Source organism: Oculina patagonica, chromosome 14, assembly GCF_052425735.1.
Source record: "Oculina patagonica isolate OP01 chromosome 14, crgOcupat, whole genome shotgun sequence".
Classification (NCBI taxonomy): domain Eukaryota; kingdom Metazoa; phylum Cnidaria; class Anthozoa; order Scleractinia; family Oculinidae; genus Oculina; species Oculina patagonica.
The window spans coordinates 3,880,547-3,892,547 of record NC_135771.1 but is presented as its reverse complement, the minus strand read 5'-3'; the positions used below and the strand labels follow the sequence as shown (position 1 = coordinate 3,892,547).

General features: G+C 40.3%; 4 protein-coding genes and 1 pseudogene across 4 annotated transcripts; 2 read left to right on the top strand and 3 right to left on the bottom strand.

Moving 5' to 3' along the window:
* Nucleotides 1-213: 213 nt before the first annotated feature.
* LOC144638273 (R3H domain-containing protein 4-like) lies at nt 214-6,618 on the bottom strand. The gene is made up of 8 exons (XM_078497497.1): nt 6,431-6,618; nt 5,749-5,924; nt 5,034-5,152; nt 4,361-4,496; nt 4,058-4,140; nt 3,026-3,111; nt 1,287-1,342; nt 214-854 (listed from the first exon to the last, which is right to left on the bottom strand). Exons 1-8 carry the CDS (start codon nt 6,505-6,507, stop codon nt 751-753), a joined length of 837 nt encoding a protein of 278 aa, XP_078353623.1. The 5' UTR covers nt 6,508-6,618; the 3' UTR covers nt 214-750.
* A 536-nt stretch (nt 6,619-7,154) lies between these two features.
* LOC144638349 (histone H2B pseudogene) lies at nt 7,155-7,665 on the bottom strand (annotated as a pseudogene).
* A 303-nt stretch (nt 7,666-7,968) lies between these two features.
* LOC144638340 (histone H2A-like) lies at nt 7,969-8,434 on the top strand. The gene has a single exon (XM_078497570.1). The coding sequence runs from the start codon at nt 7,986-7,988 to the stop codon at nt 8,364-8,366; it is 381 nt and encodes a 126-aa protein (XP_078353696.1). The 5' UTR covers nt 7,969-7,985; the 3' UTR covers nt 8,367-8,434.
* Nucleotides 8,435-9,422: 988 nt separating this feature from the next.
* LOC144638367 (histone H4) lies at nt 9,423-9,875 on the bottom strand. Its single transcript, XM_078497591.1, has one exon. It carries the CDS (start codon nt 9,795-9,797, stop codon nt 9,486-9,488), a length of 312 nt encoding a protein of 103 aa, XP_078353717.1. The 5' UTR covers nt 9,798-9,875; the 3' UTR covers nt 9,423-9,485.
* Nucleotides 9,876-10,298: 423 nt separating this feature from the next.
* Nucleotides 10,299-10,800, top strand: LOC144638332 (histone H3). The gene has a single exon (XM_078497562.1). It carries the CDS (start codon nt 10,325-10,327, stop codon nt 10,733-10,735), a length of 411 nt encoding a protein of 136 aa, XP_078353688.1. The 5' UTR covers nt 10,299-10,324; the 3' UTR covers nt 10,736-10,800.
* The last annotated feature ends 1,201 nt before the right edge of the window (nt 10,801-12,001 follow it).

Sequence of the window (12,001 nt, the reverse complement as noted above, 5' to 3'; positions counted from 1 at the left end):
TAATTACGGTATACATACTAGTTATGCAACGCTTTCGAGTGGTATACTAGGAATATCCCACGAGTCACTTGTATTTTCTCGGTATACACACGAGCCTTTAGGCGAGTGTGTATGCCAAGAAAATACAAGTGAAAGTGGGATATTCCATAGTATACCACGAGGTGTTGTGTAACTATTTTATACCATGCCATAGAAAATACGCTTACTAAATTTCGTCGAGAATACAGTCGCAGCGCACTATGGGAAGGTTGAGTTGAATACCGTCGAATATACAACGGCTTTCCTGTATTCTGATTGGCTGTATTTTCTATGGCATGGTATAAATAGTACTACATTCTTCCATACTACAACTTTCTATTTTGTATGATCCTCGATAACTGTCTTGTTTTCTCATTTTGAGTTTTTCACATCAAATAATTCACTTCTTAAAGAAAAAAAAAGTATTGAATGACTTTTTAAATGCTGTTTAAAACAGCAAGAAATGGATTTAGGACTGATTTTTCTATGCTTAACAAAAAATAGCTTGTAATTTTATTTTACATAGAAATCTTCCTTTTCTTTTCTTTTAGTCACAGTAATTATCAAATAAACTGTAGCCAGAGTTAATTTATTAATGTAATTCTCATTGTTATTAAAAACAATGATATTATGGAGTAACCCAAGAACACTTTCTACGGAAAAGAAATTTCTATAATTTATTGAGGGACTTCATTGCCAATATGTGTCGTCATGTTATTTTTTTATGCGATGCTATCTGTGTTGTTCTAAATATTGGGAGAGGAGGAGAGAAGGAATGCAAAACGTTTCATGGTTGTTTTCAATCTCCATGATGCGGTTTCCATTGCGGTCCATACCTAAGAGTGATGGAAAAAAATAACAGTGAGAAAAGACTCCTTGAATTAGTGTGCAGCAACAGCAAAGCGGAAGGGAGTTTTCCTTGCAGGCTAGTATTTATAGAACATTCTTTTGACTACTGTTTAAAAAATTATTTTATTATAAAGGCCATTGTATCAACTTTTGATATTTACTATTATAAAAATGCTTTTTGGTAAAATTAAAGTGAAGGGAGGGACACATGAGGTACACCCTTACTGGTAATATAGTGAAGATAAAACTTCTGTGAGCTGGGAAATAAGACTCACTAGTTGGTGTTCAATCTCTTAAAATAACCTTAATTGCAGGTTTACTTTTTTTTGTAAATCCTGTAAAAACAAATCCCTTGCATAAAATGAAAGGGTATTCGCTATTGGGATTGTCATGATAACAGTTGCATGTTCAATACTCACTAGTTGATTTCAAATCCAGAAACTGACATACTCCATGCACCAATAACCTGTCAAAACTGAAATGGCAATATTATTAACGATCAAAGGTTAATTTTTCACTGGCTAACGGAACAATGAAGAGGAACAATTTCTCTCGTACACCACTGAACCGTGGGAAAGAAAAGAGTCAATGTTACAATGTAACACAAGGAGTTGTTAACCCTGTACAAACGTGAGTTCAAAGCAAAGCATTCATCATTAACTTCTGGAATTTCTTCCGTTGGAGTTAAATGTTTTGATGAAAAGTGCCTTGCAGTCCCGGGGGGGGGGGGGGCAGGGGGGGAATCCCCCATGAATGGGAGGGATTCTGGTGATCTTACTTGGGGTGCTAACTACAGATTTTTGTCTCACTTAAGGACTCTTGTCTCACAAGAAGAAATTAAAAACGTCTTCATACTGTGTTGGTGGTTTAGATGTCCATTGGGACGAGTATCCCAGTCCTTTTATGGGACAAATAATTATTATGGGACTCCCCGCTCCTACAGCTTGCAGATTGATCTTTTGATGACTAACTGCATGATGCAGAATGTTTATAACCATTTCAACCCTTATTCTAATCAAAGTCTCTTCGAGATATCGACGTTTTTGCATGAAGTATGAGTCGAAGGTTTATCCTGTGCATTGTTCTTCGAACTTATTATTACAGTTTCTTTGTAGTTTAGTTTAACAATTTCCTATCTTCGCAGAGAAAATGCAGCCATATAATTTTGTCAAAAATGGCTCGTCCGCGCCGGGTATTTCTTAGCCTGCGAACAGGCTTTCTGAAGAGCGCTCGGCCGACGGGGCAAAAATGGAGGGGAAAGCCTGCACGCATCTCTGAGAATCGCAAATGCCGCCCACGAACACCCCGCAGATTGCTTAGCTTGTCAATTGTCACATTTAAACAAAAGCATTTAAACCGCACGCCGGAAATCAAATTTAAACTAAGGAAAACAAATAATGGTCATTCGCCTGCGAGCTAAAAATTACAGAACGTTTCTTCTGACAGCCAACGGCCAAGTTCCGAAGATGCAGTTCACAGTCCCAGAGTAGGATCTTGTGGCCCAGTGGAAAAACAAATGTTCGAACACCAGATGTAAGTGAGAATATCCTTCTCGCGCAGAATATCGCCTCGAAAAATTGGCACGCAGTCACTAACGCCGTTCTCAAGAACGAGCAATTGAAACCAGACACGTTCTATTTTGATTTTTGTCTCTACCGGAAACATCGACAACGTCACAAATAATTAACCGCTCCTAAGCTAAAAGAAGCCCCCATCTCTTGCATTTGTTTTAACTTCAATAATATCTTTGAAAAGAGCGAGTTTTTTGGTATGGTTTATTTTTGACGTTTGTAATTTTTAAACGATGTAAGTGCTAGTGATTATTTATTCGTGTTTTAGTTACGCAATCCATTGTTTGTGCGACGCTTTTTATAGATTGCCTTTCAGACACGTGCGTTGAGATAAGAAAGCTGACATGTCACTTTTAAAATTGTTATATAACGTTTGTAAATGTGACAAGTCACGTTTTTTCCACGAGATGGCAAGTGATCACCCACTGCGGAAAGTAATCCCTTGAGAAATTAAAACAGTCCCTTGAGAAATTAAAAAAGTCCCTTGAGAGTGGTTCCAAATCTTGTCCACTAACCGCTATTCTACCATTTTAGCTTGTAAACAAGCAAAAACGTCGAAAAAACTAGTAGAATTTGTATGTTAATACCTGGAGGGTACAGTTGAGCTCATGACAGCACTGGGATCAACAGAAAAATATGAGATCACTTCCTCTTCATGATGTTTTAGCCCACCCTAAATAAAGAGAAAAAAATCCATGAACTTCATAGATTTTTTTTTAAAATACTTAGTTTTTTTATTACAACTAATTTAATTACTACAAAACAAAATTTATTATTTGTTTGATCATTACCTACTGAACTCCAAATTCTAACAGTGGGAGGCAAGCCTTCAATCTTAGAGTACTCAGTCCAAAAATTTAATAAATGCCCAGGGCGCTTAGGGACGGTTCATTTTATGGGAGCTGGTGGGATTTGAGGGGGGGCCATCCGAAAAAATTTGGCTTTAAAGGGGGGGCCAGCCAAAAAAATATGGCCTGTAAGGGGGGTCACTAAATATAATTGTACTTCTGTAAGAGTAAAAAAAAATTGCCAGAATGCCTAAAATAACATTCCTGAGGTTCTCAAAATTCAATTTTTCCCGGGGGAGCATGCCCCCGAACCCCCCTACTTTGTTATGTACCAAATGCCATTAACTCAACCCAACAGCTTATTGGTTACAAGTGCAGACAACCCATACTAACAGACGACATCCACAATAAACAGTTGAGGCAATGCCAGCTATTTGGGATGTGCTTTTTGTACACTGATAAATTCTTTATTCACAAGGCTCGATATATTTTAATTTTTTTTTTTTTTTTTTTGGGGGGGGGGTCATCAAAAAAAAAAAATTTTCGATGAAGAAGGGGGGGTCATTATATATAACAGTGACTATCTATCAAATCCCACCAGCCCCCCTACCCCATAAAAAATGAACGGTCCCTTAATTGAATAAATACAGTAAATTATGAAACGAAAGTTGACAGATTGATAATCAAACACAAAAAAATACACTGGGATTGTTCAGTCTACAGTATCTTGTAAGTGCAGATAGTTTTTCAAATGTTGTTTAATACCCTCGAAAAGACTTAACCTGTGTGCATGTTTTTTCTAGAGTTCAAAAAATAAAATTGTTGTAGTACCATTGGAAAACGCCTGTTCATGAGGGTTCCCCTGATTCGTCCTTCAATTCTGTTAAAAGACTTCTCTGCAACTGCCACAGCATCTATAAAACAAAACAAAACTTTTTTACAAAAAAAAGGTTTCCTTGAACCACGCTGTATGTATGCTGATTTTCTATACAAGTTGGCTTATTAGTGGAATGGCTGATTGCCTCTATGGCACGTGCCTGCAGGGAATCATGGTAGTTGTATTCATCGTTGCTATATCTCACGCATGGTTTTATGAATACAACAACTGATTCCTTGCAGGTGTGTGCTACCTACCTCGCTCTGTGGGAATGTTCCTGTCATCATCTGTACTTCCTCGGTCAATGTCCTTACCCACAGCAGCTGTTTTTGTCTTCCCTGCAACAATGACTTCCTGCTCCTCTTCAGAAAGGCTCACAAACTTATTCCAGATCTGAAAATATAGAAACATAATCAGCCCCAAGCTAAAAGTGTAAATTCTCCCTAATATTGTCATACACTTTCTTTTGATGTTAGTTCCGAGAATTAATGTCAGAATTTCCTTCACCAACAGTTTTCTTTATTTTCTTCACCAGTCTGCTTTCAAAATGTGTAATTTGATGAAATTACATTTTGATCACTTGGAAATCTAAGTGTTATCCTCAATTTGTTCAACTCTAAAGCCTTGTTTTCACTAGCGATGCAAGCATAAGTAGTTTGTGCCAAGTGAAAATGAAAGTCGACATAAGCATAAGCTCAGTCAAGCATAATCTAAGCATGATGTTTACTAGTTACAAGGCTCAGATGCAGAGGGAATCTGAAAAGAGTTTTTTAATTGGGCAAACAAGGCCGTTTCATTTGCACACAGCATAATGTCACTAGTGAAAATCAGGCTTTAAACATAAATCTAATTATCCTGCTAGCAGAGTTCCCTCCAATTTACCAAGATGGAGGGTCACTCTGCTCACAGGGTAAGCAATCAAGGGCATACCTGCATGTTTTCCTCATTTGTGAAAAGTGTAGCAAACACAGATTTGTTGTTGTTGACCAGATCAGAGAGATCAAATTCTCCAATCTCCTCATGATCAACCAAACTCAGAAGAAAGCACACTGAAATATGAATAAAGATAAGCAGTTTAAAACCATGTGCAATTCCAGCAAGTAACTACACGTCATTGGGAATTCCAAGGGAGTGCAGTGTCTCAAAAGAAGGGTGGGTCAAATAGGACAACATGATCATGGCTACAAAGAAAAAGGAACAGTGGTAGGCAGCTTACTCCAAAACAATTCATTTCCCTGTTCATCATACACATAATTTGCAATGTGTTACCATTCTGGAAAGTGAGAGGGAGGGGGGAGGGGGGAAGGGGGTAGTTTGGAATCCAAAGATTGTGAGCACTTTTATTTTACTTTGAACTTTGACATGTATTTGACTTGTACAATGACAATCAGATGGTAAATCTAACCCTAAAGGTGACTGATTAGCAGTGAAATAGTGAGGGGTCCCCAGGACTTTAAAAAAAAAAATCAATTTTACCTGGTGTATTCCACCACACACTTAACTTCAACATTGCTGCATTTTTTGCAGTGTGTAAATAAAATTTTCTTTGAAACACAGAACACTGAATTACAACAACTTTCATTACCCAGATACCCCTCCCCCTAACACCCCCCCCCCCTCCCTTCCTGCCCAGATAAAAACTTACTATTTTCATGCCTCCTCATTGGTCTGTTTCCAGTTTTCACTTTTCGTCCGTTATTCTTGCTGTTATAATATTGTATTTTGTTTTTCTGCGATCGATTACGGGAATGTCTCCTTTGATTAGTTTCTTGTTGTGGAGGTTGGACGGGGGCGGGCTCTAAAACCTCTTCTTCCCAGACACTGAAATATAAAATTTGCTTCGATTCTAAAATAATACGAGGCAGCTTTCAGCTGGGGGGGGGGGGGGGGAACAAAAAAAAAAAAAAAAAAAACCAAACCCCCTGCTCAGGAAATAGTACAGCTATGATTGTTAATTAAAACATTTCTTTAGGAAAGCAGTGACGAGGGAAAAATGCGCTAACTACGGCGTTGCTAAGATTTATTGCACCAGACAAACTGAAAAATCATTTCAGGATTGCCAAGCAAAACGTCATCTCGTTCTGTTTAAGCTTATATATGAACGCGATCAAATGGTTTTAAGCTTCGAGATCCACAAATAAATGAGCTTGTAACTCCAGTTTAAAACCCTTTATCTTACCCAAAGGGAAAATGAAAAATTCTACTGGTAAGTAAAAATCCAGCTGATTTATGAGGAAGGATGAAACGAACAACAGAATCTACCGGCTTTTACCTCAAAACCGCGGGTAAATAAATCATAACAAAATGAATTATTTTACGATACTCACTGATCATTGCCATAGTTTTCAACCATATCTCTGCTACGACGATGTCGCAATTGCTCCTGAACGTTTAAGACCCCCATAATACGGCTTGAGATCGCTTTATGCCGCTAATACGGTTGAAATGTTTGCAAAAATATGGGCGCCAAACTAAAGATGGCGGACTTTAGTTTACAACTGGTGATGCAATCAATGATTAAAAATAGCGGCAAGCTGATTGGTCGAAAAAGCGCGCTTTGTTTGGTTTTGGTTGGGTTCTCTTTCGGGAAAATAAATTTTTCAAATCTGAACTGAGAAATTCGAGTAATAATAAATTAACATTTTGTCTTATATAAATGGAGAGTATTTCAACCAAGAAACAACGAAGTTATTTTAGAGGAGACGACAAAAGTAGCTACTGATGTTGCTAATGTCAGTGTAATGTGCAATAATTTTTCGGGGGAACTTGGGTTTGTATTGAAAAGGTGGAGGGCGTATATATTTAACGGATCATATTTATAAAACCATTTCGCAAATAAAATCTGCATTTGCCGAACCGAGTCTGTTATTTTTCGTCTTTCTGGAAAAAATGTTGATAAGCTTTGGTGCCCTCGGCTTCCCGTGTCAGCGAGCTTTTTAAGTAAATAGTTACCGGTACATCAATCGTTAATCGATTTCACTTTCGGAGCGTGTTTCGAAAAAGACACGCGAAGCTAAAATAAAGGACAAAATACTCAGGACAGATGGGATAGTAAAGTATTTACTAGTTTGGGTATTTGTTTGATAGCACACTGTATTGCTCATTGACTTTTATAGCATTTGGTGGCTCCTAAAGGAGCCGTTTGTTTTGGCGGGAAACCCACAAAGTGAGTTTACTTGCTGCTGGTGTACTTGGTCACAGCCTTGGTTCCTTCACTGACGGCGTGTTTGGCCAGTTCACCGGGCAGAAGCAGCCTGATGGCGGTCTGGATCTCGCGGGAGCTGATGGTTGATTTCTTGTTGTAGTGGGCAAGGCGGGAAGCTTCGGTGGCGATGCGCTCGAAGATGTCGTTGACGAACGAGTTCATGATGCCCATGGCTTTGCTGGAGATACCAGTGTCAGGGTGAACTTGCTTCAACACCTTGTAGATGTAGATAGCATAGCTTTCCTTTCTCTTTCCCCTTCTCTTCTTCTTTTCACCAGCCGCGGCCTTTGCCTTACCGGCTTTCTTCTCGCCTTTCTTTCCTGCAACTTTGGGTGCCATGTCTGTAGATCAGAAATGAGTGCCTGACAACTCGATGAATCTTTTATTTATACTAGAATAACAAAAAGATCAATTAACATACGGATCGAAATTTGTGCTCACTGATTGGTCAGCCTTACATGGTAAACTGTATTTCAATATTTGTACTAGCCCTCGAGGTCAATGTTCTTTTGTATGCATGACAATACAAAAGTTCTTTGAATTGCTATCGATCCTGAACAATGTTTTGATTGGTGCTTTTCGATCCTTCTTGCATAAAAATTAAGCTATAAATTTCAAGGTCTGCACGACTTTTGTTATTTTTCCACAACTTTCGTGAAGGTAAATTCAAACACAACATGTCAGGTCGCGGCAAGGGAAAAGCTAAGGGCACCAAGTCCAAGACCCGCTCATCCCGAGCAGGGCTTCAGTTCCCAGTTGGTCGTATCCATCGTCTTCTCCGCAAAGGCAACTACGGAGAGCGTGTTGGCGCCGGTGCTCCAGTGTACTTGGCTGCTGTGCTCGAGTATTTGAGCGCTGAGATCCTCGAGTTGGCGGGCAACGCTGCTCGTGACAACAAGAAGACAAGAATCATCCCCCGTCACCTTCAGCTGGCTGTCCGTAATGACGAGGAGTTGAACAAACTGCTCGCCGGTGTCACCATCGCACAGGGAGGTGTTCTTCCCAACATCCAGGCTGTACTTCTGCCCAAGAAGACCGAGAAGAAAGCAAAAGCTTAAATAAGCTTTTATCTACAAAAAAACGGCTCCTTTAGGAGCCACCAAATGTTAAAAAAGTCACGATCAACAAAATGCTTGTTACATTATCAGAATTACAGTGCAAAGCATATTTTGTACTTTATTTTCTTACGATACAAAACCCTCGACGCGCTAACTAAGACAGAAGTTGAATGCAGTGGAATGGTTTAATTTTGGTAACTTATTTGATTTTGTGACCCCAATGATCTGGCTAAATCAAAACAGTATTTTAACGCCTCTACGACTCTAACGCCCGTTTCTGGGATAGCAAAAGTAGCTCAGTTCCTGTTTCTCTTATGCGCGGAGCCGAGATTTTTGCTTTAATTCGCGCCGTTAGAAAGCCGGTTTATCATTTATTCAGTCCTCGTGTCAACGTTACTCGACATGCAAATTGAAATTCAGTTAGCTTTTGGTCATTATTATGCTAATATAGTTCACGCGACACTGCGCGCGGGTGAGCGCGCGGGATACGATAGCGTAGAAAAGGCGCCAAATTGAAAATTTGATCGTTTAGCCAAAGTCCTACATTGCCCCCCATGTAACGCTAATTTTTACGCTATATCTGGTGGCACAGGTTTTCCTTATTTGAAATGACGCAAATGAAGATTAAAAGAGTCTCCATAACATGACAGTTTGATCATTCTTTCAGTGCTGATTTGAAAGTAGCCGCCTTTCACCGCTCCCGCTACAACGAGCTAAACGCGAATGAAGAAATAAAACGCGGGAGCGATGAGAGGCGGCTGTATTCGTAGGTTAAATTGAAAGGAGTCTTTATCATATGCCGCGAGGCACGAAGAAGGCGCGCGGAGTGAGTCGGTCGTAGAAAGTGATTAATTTTTTTCAGAAACGTTGTTTGTTATATCAGTGTGAATTCCGAATAGGGCCTACTTTGCGATTATTCGTTGTCACAAACGTGAAATATTCCAGTTTTTATCTTTAGCCACCAAGTTTGTTCGTTACTCCAAATTACAACATCATTACTTGATTTCTCAGGATACTCAACATTCCAGTAGTCTAAAGGGAGAAACCTTTTATTGATCATGACTTTTGAGAGATTTGGTGGCTCCTAAAGGAGCCGTTTGTTTGTGTTGGAAGTGCAGTCTAACCGCCAAATCCGTACAGAGTACGGCCTTGTCGTTTCAGAGCGTACACCACATCCATGGCTGTCACAGTCTTTCTCTTGGCGTGCTCGGTGTACGTCACAGCATCACGGATCACGTTCTCAAGGAAAACTTTGAGAACACCACGAGTCTCCTCGTAGATCAGGCCAGAGATTCGCTTGACGCCGCCACGGCGAGCAAGACGACGGATGGCTGGCTTGGTTATGCCTTGGATGTTATCACGAAGAATCTTTCGGTGACGCTTGGCGCCTCCTTTTCCTAGACCTTTGCCTCCTTTACCGCGACCAGACATGTTGAATTGCTACTAGAGTAACTGATAACTGACCTAACTGCCGTTTCTGCTTTTTATAGGCAGATGAACGACCTCTCAGGAAACGTAGAAATACTTTCATTGGTCGAACAAAGACAACAGAGACTACATCATGCATATTTCATTATTTTTCACTTAACTGATCCCAAACACGTGGTCAGAGCGCAACAAACTTTTTTTTTGCTCACTCAGCTCAGACAGCTGAAGAAGTATTTGAATATAGACAATCTTTCGCTCTTGCAAACAAGTACATTGACACCTCGAACCAAGAAGCTTGACTCATTATCTCACAAATAAGCCATTGATTGAGTGTTTTACCAAAAGCATGGAAAAGTTGCCCTCATCGGATCGAAGTATGAATATAAATTTTGTATAGTAGCTTTTCGACCAATGAAATCGCTCCCATTTCAACCAATCAACGTTAAGCCCGCCAACGTATAAAGTGATTTGCAAGTATCAAACGCTAAAACGGAAAGTAGTTCTTGTTTTATACTCCCGTGAAATTTCAAATGGCTCGTACAAAGCAAACTGCACGTAAATCAACTGGTGGAAAAGCTCCACGAAAACAGCTCGCCACAAAGGCAGCTCGTAAGAGCGCTCCTGCCACTGGTGGAGTCAAGAAACCTCATCGTTACAGGCCTGGTACAGTCGCTCTTCGTGAGATCCGTCGTTACCAGAAATCCACCGAGCTGCTGATCCGCAAGCTGCCCTTCCAGCGTCTTGTGCGAGAAATCGCTCAAGATTTCAAGACCGATCTGCGTTTCCAGAGCTCCGCTGTGATGGCTCTTCAAGAAGCTAGCGAGGCTTACCTCGTTGGTCTGTTTGAAGACACCAACTTGTGCGCCATCCACGCCAAGCGCGTCACCATCATGCCCAAGGACATTCAGTTGGCCCGCCGAATCCGCGGAGAGCGAGCATAAGTGGATTACATCCCTCACAAAACAAACGGCTCCTTTAGGAGCCACCAAATCAATAAAAGCAATGACCAACGTATAAATCACGAATCTTCATATTTCCGGCATTGCGACAAAGCTCAATCTTTCTATTATAACAGCAATACAGGTGTATAAGCTTGTAGAAATGCGTACGCGTTTGCGATTCATTTTTTGGCTAAACTACAGAAACAGGGCGACTTATTTGCAAGATGTTATTGAATAAGAATAGATCTATTGTGTTATGCCTCGTTCTATAAAGCGCGCCGACACGGTGTACTGAAGTGGCCCTGCATTCTATAGTTTCTCATTCTTTCAATGATCAGTTGCTTTGGAAAAGTTAATAGAAGTTTGAAGTTTAGAAAAACTAAAGGCAATCTGGGCGTTGGAAATTACCTTTTAATTTATAAAATCCTCCTCGTCTTAAGCGCGCTAATTTTTGCTGGAAAGGTTTCAGTCTCCTGAATCAATATATATACATTTTGTGTGTGTTTTAGGCAATTTACCTGACACACTGACTTACTCGCTTTTATGTTTCAACCGAAATCTCTAATTGTTTATTCTGTCAACCTGCGTGCATGAAAACAGGTACTTTATTATTGACATTATTGAAATTGTTCCTGTCTCCTTCAGAAAAGACGGAGTCACGTTTAGGACAATCTCTTATTTGCAATTAGGCGCGTTGTCCCTCTTCTTGTAAAGTGGATGTATAGCGAGCCTTTTTAGTACCGCCAAGTTTAGACTGCAAAACAGTCGTTTTTCTCTTGTCGTTGGAAAAGCGCTTTCGGGCGCGAAGCGCCGATCGTCTTGGGCCTCGCCGCCCGCGGGCGCTTTGACATTGGCTCTGCCTCTCGCTCTCTTCAACACCGAGCGCGTTCGCAAGTACGACTGTTTTGCAGTCTACGCCAAGTTAGAGTAATGCAGTCTTTTTATTCACTTCTTGAAGACCGTGTTTCCGCCTGGCGGCTTCAAAAAGAGGTGTTTGTGTTTCCGCATTCTTCAAGTTTTCAAAGCGGAAAGAAAGTGGAGGCAGACACATCATTATTTGACTTTTTTTCTTTAAATCATTATTTCGTTTTTGTGTGTTTCTTGTCTTTCTTGCTTCAGCATAGGGCTAACGCTCGAGATGTCAGCTCTCCAAATTTATCGGGCGGTAATTAACGTACGACGGTCTCTTTAGAAATCAACCATTTTTACTAACAACAAAGTTGGTCGCTGGATCAAAGAAGCCCGCAGCAAAGAAACCGGCATGGC